General features: G+C 39.9%; 1 protein-coding gene across 2 annotated transcripts in view; it reads left to right on the forward strand.

Moving 5' to 3' along the window:
- The window catches only part of GNB3 (G protein subunit beta 3), a 17,687-nt gene extending 11,617 nt beyond the window's left edge, over positions 1-6,070 (forward strand). For both annotated transcript variants that reach the window (XM_015814059.1, XM_015814060.1), the window contains 6 exons: positions 1,968-2,031; positions 2,227-2,389; positions 2,928-2,994; positions 4,739-4,940; positions 5,093-5,309; positions 5,964-6,070. In XM_015814059.1, the coding sequence (XP_015669545.1) occupies positions 1,968-2,031; positions 2,227-2,389; positions 2,928-2,994; positions 4,739-4,940; positions 5,093-5,309; positions 5,964-6,070 (820 nt within the window). The remainder of the gene's footprint in view (positions 1-1,967; positions 2,032-2,226; positions 2,390-2,927; positions 2,995-4,738; positions 4,941-5,092; positions 5,310-5,963) is intronic.
- Positions 6,071-9,070: the final 3,000 nt, after the last annotated feature.

The following is a 9,070-nucleotide window of genomic DNA, read 5'->3' on the forward strand; positions in this document are numbered from 1 at the left end:
GAGAGAGAGAGAGAGAAAGAGGAAAGAGAGGGAGAGGAAAGAGGCATAAAATAATTCATTTGCATTTAATTGTAATGGTTCAAAGAATGTTCGGAAAAATGTTCGGCCCTCCAGCACGTTCACTTCATCCAATCTGGCCCTCTTTGAAAAAAGTTTGGACACCCCTGTGCTAGAGAACAAAGAGAAAAAAAGTTACAATGTGGCCACCAGGGAACGCTGTCTCTTTCTCCAGACGTTTGAATAAGGAGGGGGGAAAAGTATTCAAGGGTGGAAACACAGTTTTAAAGTTCTTTAAAGTTCTAATAAGAAAAAAAAGCAGAAAAAAGCAGTTAAGGTGGCTTTTTCCACTTAATATGTCTTTCCTTTCCTTCCCAAAATGAAATGATTTCTCCAGTTAAAAAGTTTTAAAATAGTCCAAATTAATTCTCCTTAGTAAATGTCACTTAAACCGCCGCTTACACGGGAGGGGGGAAAACAAAACCCCTCCTCCTTCCTCCCTTCAGGTTTCCAGCTCCAGGTTAAAGACAGGCTATTTTTTTTCAGTAAAGTCCACTTTACAAAGAGAGAAGAGGCATAATCTCACCCGGCCCGGCTGCTTGCTTTCCAAATCAGCTGTTTTCTGTCTCTGACGATCAGCTGTTAATGGCGGCTTGCATAAATGCGATCCACCTTTCTTTTGCTGGTTCCAGGGGCTGCTTTGGGTTCGGCAAGCCGGCTACCACTGGCTCCCGTTCCTCAAAGGTTCGCCGTTTGGTGGCCACCCCTCCAGGGTAGCATTTAGCCCAAGCGGGCCTGCCAGCAAAGGAATTTCAGACCCGGGGAACGGAGAGTCGTTCCCCAGGGTCTACAGTCAGCGACGTCACCGGAAATCCTCCTCCTTTTATCAAGATCACTGTTTTGCAATAGAAAAACAGTAATCTTGACCATATCAATGTCCATGTAAGGACTATAGTTAAAACTTCTTTCTTCCAGTGATCCTTAATTAGTCTTGTTTGAGGAATATGGGAGGGAGAACAAAAAGGAAAGAGAACAAGAAATAAGCCTGTGTGAATTGGCAGGCAGCAATTCTCTCCTTCTCTGAATATCACAGATAATAAGAGTCTTTGGTCAGCTAATTTGTTTGAGTAGCTGGGCTGGGTCACTTGGAAGGGACTCAATGGAATAAGATAGCAAGGAAAAATATCACCTGTCTTGTTCTTATATACCAGTGTTTCTCAACCTTGGCAACTTTATGAACTGGTCAGTAATCATGACAATAATTGCATATGACTACCTGGGCTGGAAGATCCCTTCCCTCTCCCACAATTATGCCACTCACTACCAAGTCCATATGCCTATGGAACCACCAAAGAATTCATTCCAAAGAGATCAACCCTCCTCTCTGCTGTGCTTTTCCATCGTTTGAATCATTCAACAACCTGGAAATATTTATTAGAATGAGAGATAATGCCGAGCCTAAGATCATCAAGTAAGTTTCTAATAGAAGAGAATATGTACAGCTCAGGGTTGAACTATGGAGTACTTGGTGCTCTCAGAGCTTGGTTGTGTGCTAGCAGACATTACATTATCAAACTAATATGATGTTACTTCGTTGGGTAATGAAACATTTGCAAACAAACAACTGAGCTTAAAAAGCACCAACAACTCTATAATAAGTTTCTTTACAAGTCTTTATAAAATATACATGGTACATTTCATAAAGACTATACTGTAAATGTAAAATGGTTATGATACAATAGGAGTAGCAGCAAAATGAATAATTCTGCATTCTGAACCATACATGTAATTCCCCCATATACACTTCTACCTTCCCATCCCTTGGCTATGAATACTTTACTATAAGATGGAGAACAAAATCACCTTGAAAGTGCATTGTATGAGAAGTTGGGGGTGAAAAGGTGGACCTGGTGAATTTAACCTTCAGATCCCAATTGAGCATGCATGATAACACCTTTCTTCTCTTATAGACTTTTGGTCAGTGCTTCACAAGATGGAAAACTCATTGTATGGGATACTTATACAACCAACAAGGTAGGAGATACATAAGCAAATAGATGCTATGTCCACAATCTGTTAGCAAACAATGATAGGAATGAAAAGTGGCTGCTAGCATTTTGCCTTTGAGTTTACTTTCTAGTAATGAAGCCTCTGCTACTATAGCTGTTGCTTTTCTCACTTCTGACCAAAAAACTAAAGGTGGATTTCTGCCCTACTCTTTAATTACAGGTTCATGCCATCCCTCTCCGGTCTTCTTGGGTCATGACCTGTGCCTATGCTCCATCAGGGAATTTTGTGGCCTGTGGAGGTCTTGACAATATGTGCTCCATCTATAACCTCAAAAGTCGTGAAGGAAGTGTGAAAGTGAACAGGGAGCTCTCAGCTCACGCAGGTAATTGTTTGTTCTAAGACTAGGTCTTGGTAAAGCTATAGCTACAGTCCATGAAAAAAAAAGCAAACCAAAATATAATATTGCAACAGGAATGGATGAGAAAGTCTGTAGCTTCTATTTTAAACAAACATATTTTTGTAGGAATAAAAAAGAATTTGAGGATTTACACAGTGTTGCTCCAATAGTGGAAAGTTGGTTGCAAACTTATGGATATTGACTAACATCTGGATTAACATCTCAGAAGCCAGAGACTGCTGGATAGGATGTCTGATAGTTCCATGTGACCAGCAGAAGCAGGCTAAAAGATAATTATTTAAATACAAATAGAATTTTGTAGAATAAAAAATTCTCATTTTTTGAGCCTCATAATGACTATGTGCTGCAAAACCCAGCTTCTATTGACAAAAAAACAAAATATTTCTGGAAAAGATAATAAAATGTGTCCTGTATAAGTCTGTTTCCTCTGTAAGAAAGAGACCTCTATAAGTATCTTTCTTCCCTTCAACAATATTCCTCTTCTCTTACTCCTGCTCTACAGGCTACCTTTCTTGCTGCCGATTCCTGGATGACAATAATATTGTAACTAGTTCTGGGGACACCACTTGGTGAGTATTTCTATCTATGATGAATGAAATGGCCAGCAAGTAACCATATGGGTACCCTTAGTACCATGTTTCCCCGAAAATAAGACCCAGTCTTATTTTTTTTATTATTATTATTTGCCTCTAAAAGAGGCACTGTGTCTTATTTTCGGGGGGGGGGGGAGTGTCTTTTCCACTCACCTCTGGCACCAACAGCCTTGCCCAGCTGGACCACTTCCTCTGCAGCTGAAGGAGCAGCTTCATTCTGCAGCCAAGAACCGAGCTACAGATTGAATCTATAGCTCGGTTCTTGGCTTCAGAGGCCTTCCAGAAAGGCCTCTGATGGCGAAATGCAGGCCCGAGCTCCATTCTCAGCTGCAGAATGAAGCTGCTCCTTCAGCCGCAGAAGAAGTTGGCCGGCGAGGCAAGTGTCAATCCATGGGAGGCCTGGCTGTAATGGTAAGCTCCACCCCACCCTAGCTTGATTTTTAGGCATCACCTCACCCCAAAACTAGGGCGCATTTTTGGGGTAGGGCTTATATTAGGCCCACCCCAAAAAATCAAGCTAAGGTTTATTTTCGGGGTAGGTCTTACTTTCAGGGAAATGGTATTTAGCAATAGCAATAGCATTTAGACTTATATACTGCCCCACAGTGCTTTACAGCACTTTTGCCCTCAACAGTTTGGGTCCTCATTTTACTGACCTTGGAATGGAAGGTTGAATAAACCTTGAGCCCTATCAGGATCGAACTCCAGACAGAGGGCAAAGTTTGGCCAGTTTGGGTTAGAGAAGCTAAGGGCGGACCAAATATCAATGTTTGTTCCAAAACGTTAAGACTCTGCTGGTGGCATTTCCTTGCCTCACCCATATTCTTCTTTTTAAGGGAATTCTAGCTGCTGCTTTCTTTTTTTTAAGTGTCATTTGCATGCTCATTGCATGATGTCATCTCTATTTGCTCCTAAGGGATCAATGGGAATAACTGTTTTCATCAAGCTCTGACCACAAACATCCCCTAGAAGGTTCTGCCAAGCATAGACACCCAACCTAGGCCCCATCAGTAAAGAAAAAGGTCTGCTGTATTTTGCTGCATGAACAGGAAAAATTGATGAAAAATGTTTAGCTCTGCTAGCTTCCATAATCTGTTGAGTTATTCTGCCTCTCAGTCACTCACTCCCATTTGGCACTGTCTGTGGGGTCCAAGAGGTCAGTTCTGGTTGCTCTTCCAATAGGGAAGAAGTGATTAAGATATCCTTGGCTGAATTTAACTTTAAATCAATATGACCAAACTGCATAACGAGAGGACATTTTTGCAACTAGGAGGCTGTTCATAAGCACATATTTAAATATGAGAAAAATAGGAGAAAGATTTTTTGGCTATGTTTGCTGTCTTGAATTATTTGTAAAAATAATAAAGTCAGGGAAGGAAGGAAGGAAGGAAGGAAGGAAGGAAGGAAGGAAGGAAGGAGGGAGGGAAGGAGGGAGGGAGGGAGGGAGGGAGGGAGGAAAGAAGAAGGAAAGAAGGAAAGAAGTGAGGAAGGAGGGAAGGAAGGAAGGAAGGAAGGAAGGAAGGAAGGAAGGAAGGAAGGAAGGAAGGAAGGAGAGAGGGAAGGAATATTCTATTTTCTGTATTATTCCCCTGAGTTTATAGCAATTTTATTGTTAGATTACTTTTGAATACAGATCTGTAAGTATTTCAAGCCTGTATCATATGGGAAGATTATCAAAATAGCAACTCACTGCAGCCTAAGCAACTTCTTCTCCTTACAGCATGCTGTGGGATATTGAGACAGGGCAGGCGAAGACCACATTCATAGGACACACTGGGGACTGCATGAGCCTGGCTGTCTCTCCGGACTTCAAGCTTTTCATTTCAGGAGCCTGTGATGCCAGTGCCAAACTGTGGGACATCCGAGAAGGAGCTTGCCGTCAGACATTTACAGGACATGAATCAGATATCAATGCAATTTCAGTAAGTTTCTAAGCCCTTCCTGGAACTGAGGGTGGAAGTGAGCTGGACCCTGAAACAATGATAAAGATTAGGGGAGAAATAACCTGCACAAGACAACAGAAGCAAATTCTCTCTGTGTCTCTCTCTCCCTCCCTCCCCCCTGCCCTCTCTAGTTCTTCCCCAGTGGGGAAGCCATCTGCACTGGTTCTGATGATGCCTCCTGTCGCCTCTTTGATCTTCGGGCAGACCAAGAGCTCATCAACTTTGCTCACGAGTCCATTGTGTGTGGAATTACTTCAGTGGGTTTCTCCCTCAGCGGGCGCCTCCTCCTGGCCGGATATGATGATTTTAATTGCAATATCTGGGATAGTTTGAAAGCAGAGCGTGTGGGTGAGTCACGGCTACAGTTCTGAGGGTTTTTCTCTCACTTTTTTTACATTCATGGAAAAATGTGCATGGAGTAATGCATCCCCATTTGGGGATACGACCTAATATCATCTAAAATTAGAAGAATGAGAAACTGAGCAAAATCAAATGTCAGTTTCCTAGTATTCCAACATGAAAGTGTTCCTTTTTCCTGATCACTCTTTGGCCTTCAAGCTGTGACTAGCACAGCTCATTTCTACCCATCTATTGGTTATTGGAGGATAGTGTTGGCATATAGGCTGCATATTGTTCCTCTCTCACCCATCAAAAATGGAAGATGAGTTATACACCACTGCAGATGGACTCTCTCTTCATACATCCCCTTTTGGTATGAAGCCTTTCGTCTGGATGACTGGGCCATCAGAGGGGAGGTGAATGGCAAGTGAGGGTCTCCTGTGCTACCCAAAATTTGGAACTCTGCTCATAGATCTGCTGAGTTTAGGCAAAATAATTTTCCTCCAAACTAATCTACTGTCTCTCAAAAATTGAAGGTCTTGTCTTTTTGTCTCATTAATGCTGCAGTTCTTATGGTATTTTAATATTGTGTTTTAAACATTAAATTATCCACCTTAATCATCATAGTAGTAGATTATGAACCATTATTATTTAATCCTACAGGCCTCCTGTCTGGACATGATAATAGGGTGAGCTGTTTGGGAGTAACTGCAGATGGCATGGCTGCAGCGACTGGCTCTTGGGACAGTTTCCTGAAAGTTTGGAACTGAAGATGCTGTGTGAAAAGAAGAGTGAATATGGCGAGGCTTTTTCAGATTTACCTTTGAGTACCACCATTGACATTTTTGTTCTATGCAGATATTGGTACATACTACACTTACCTCCCTAAGGAGAAGCTCAGGGAAAGAATCCACACAGGTCAATTCTTCTGATACTCTTTGAAACCTTCCCCAAACTCAGGGGTCCATTTCTGTGACTGCCTCCAGGTGTGACATCAGCAAGGTAGCAATTCCTACTCACTGTACCCCAAATTAGAAACCCTCAAGAAACTTCTAAATGAATCCCTTATTTCCTGTCCCTTAACTTCTGATTTTCATGTTATGACTACCACAAAGACCTCAGACAATTATAGTGTGTCCTTGGACGTATCTTCAAGTGGTTTATCACAGCAAGTATTCTGCAATGAATTTTATTCGCTTTTCTCTTGAAGAAATATTTAGCTCATTGTTTTACTCTACTCATTGCCTGGGAAGGAGTTTGTTGCTCCTATTTTGAGCACCGGAGCCAGGAATACTTAATGTAATCTTATTGATTATCTATGTTAATTCCATATCTTGCACATATCTTAGCATTCCGGCATCCTTTAGGCTCCTCCAAGTCAGTGCTTTATGATGTAATTATTATAAAGTTGTTTTATAGCCCAGGCACAATAAAGCTGAAATAATTGGATAGACTGGCTAAAGTTGCATTATTTGAGGCTATGTTCTGGGGCTCAGGTTTAAACAGAATTGTTCAGAATTCAGAACAATTATACAATTAAGCTCTGTATTATATTGCATTATTAACTCTTTATTGTAATTAGGGATAAAATACAGAACCTTAGAAATTGCAATAGGAACTTCCTGCTGTCATTTATAAGTAAATCTCTTGAGATGAATCTCTTTGAACATTTTGAATCTTCCTCATCTTTTTGCAGCCTGGCTCAAACTGCTGTTTATAAAATCCTAACATCTGTTGGCTCTTATGTCTAACTTTCTTCCAGTGGTGGGATTCAATCAGTTCGCATTAGTTCGGCAGAACCGGTAACTAATTTTTTGTTGCCCCGGCCCAGAATGGACTTCCGGTAGCGGCATCCACACAGAGAACCGGTTGTTCACATACTTGAATCCCACCACTGCTTTCTTCCTGTTACTTCTCACAGTCCTCATATATTACCATGGCATTAGAGAATCTCAAACAGAGGATTAGATAATTATAAGAGCAGATAAAGATATATCTTAATGAACGTGCTTTTCTCTGGGTAGTAAGACATTTTTGAGAAACAAGTTTAGTTTCCTTTGGAACAGAACAACCTTTGATTATTATATTCTGAAACCAATAGGAGTCATAGAACACTCTACGACAGGATCATCAACATTTCCAAGCAATCTTTCACAGTAACAGTAACACAAGCAAAACTATTCATTTTTTAAAATATGGCCAAATTTTATTTGATACTCACACCTGATAAGATGAAAAACATTGAAGTCTCATAATTGATAAATTTGTAAGAGTTTGGCTATTCTTTAAAAAAAAAACATTTAATTTATGGTCTCCATTTATAGATTCCCACCAGCACATTTCCAATCTGGGTGTTACTATTACCGTTTTAGTTTGTGTTAACCCAGTAGTTGTGTTCTGTAAATCATAGTTTGATTTAAAGTAAACTATGGCCTAATGTATGTGAAAATCTCACAAATCCTACCCTATTTCTCTTCATCAAGGAATCATCAATCACCACCAAATCAGCAAATACGTTTTCACATTAGTAATCTTAATGACTCCAGTAAGTCATTCAACACCATCTAAATCGAGAAATTGAAACAAAAATCCATATCCATATATTTTGCCAGGAAAATATTTTTGTATTTTGTAGACATCCATTTATGTATGTCTCTAAAGTTACTAAATTAAGCTTGATTTTGAGTAGAATTTTTAATTTTTATTCTATGTCAAAACTGTTTATACGTTACTCTAAGATATGCTTCCCTAATTCATAAATTTATTCCTGTTTGCATGATCTCAGTCAAAACCAATATTGCAAGACAGATCAATTATCACTGCTTTTGCAATGGGCTAAGAAAGTGATAATGATTTGCCTAAAGTCACCAATTTTTTTTGGTGCCTTTATGTAATAATTGAAGAACTGTTTCCTGGTTCTCTTAAGCATTAATCAAAAGCTTTATGAACGACTTCTAAAAACATTCCGTTTTAATTATTTATCAAATGTATAGGTCCTCCCATCTCACCAGGAGCAACTCTGGAAGGCTTAGAACAATCAAATAAAACAATATATAAAATCATACAATATAAAACTATAAAACAATCATTCTTAGAATATTGAATTAAAATATATTTGACTTATTTTGATCATTGTCCCCCATTCACAAGTTTGTGGGAGGATACCCTATGAAAAGACAGAAAGGGCATAACAGTCTCCTAATATTCACCCCACACACTGTGCAATATTTGTAACTCCATGCAGCCGAAGATATGAAGAGAAACAAAGCATATCCCTTAGTCTAAGGGCACTCAGTCTCTAAAAGGTTCGCCATCACTGATCTAGGCTTTCATTTGGAAAAGGTTAAGGGAAGCATTAAAAAATACATTTATTTCTTTAGGATACTTGAAAGATATATGTCCTGTCTTTGCTTCATCATACAGGTAGTCCTCAACTTATGACCACAGTTGGGACTGGACTTTCAGTCATTAAGCAATGTAATTGCTAAGCAAATCACGTGACCAGACTGATACTACAACCGTTTTTACCAGGGTTGTTAAGTGAATCAATGCATCATTAAGTGAACATGGCTTCCCCAATTGACTTTGCATGTCAGAAGCTGGCTGGGGAAGGCTGCAAACTGTGATCACCGACTGCAAGATGCTATAAACTTCATAAATGAGAGCCAAGTGCCCAGATTGCAATTATGTGACCACAGAGGTGGTGCAATGGTTATAACTTTGAGAACTGGATGCAAGTCAATTTTTCTGAGGGTGTCGTAACTTTGAAC

Source organism: Protobothrops mucrosquamatus, unplaced genomic scaffold (assembly GCF_001527695.2).
Source record: "Protobothrops mucrosquamatus isolate PMUCROS unplaced genomic scaffold, P.Mucros_1.0 scaffold212, whole genome shotgun sequence".
Lineage (NCBI taxonomy): Eukaryota > Metazoa > Chordata > Lepidosauria > Squamata > Viperidae > Protobothrops > Protobothrops mucrosquamatus.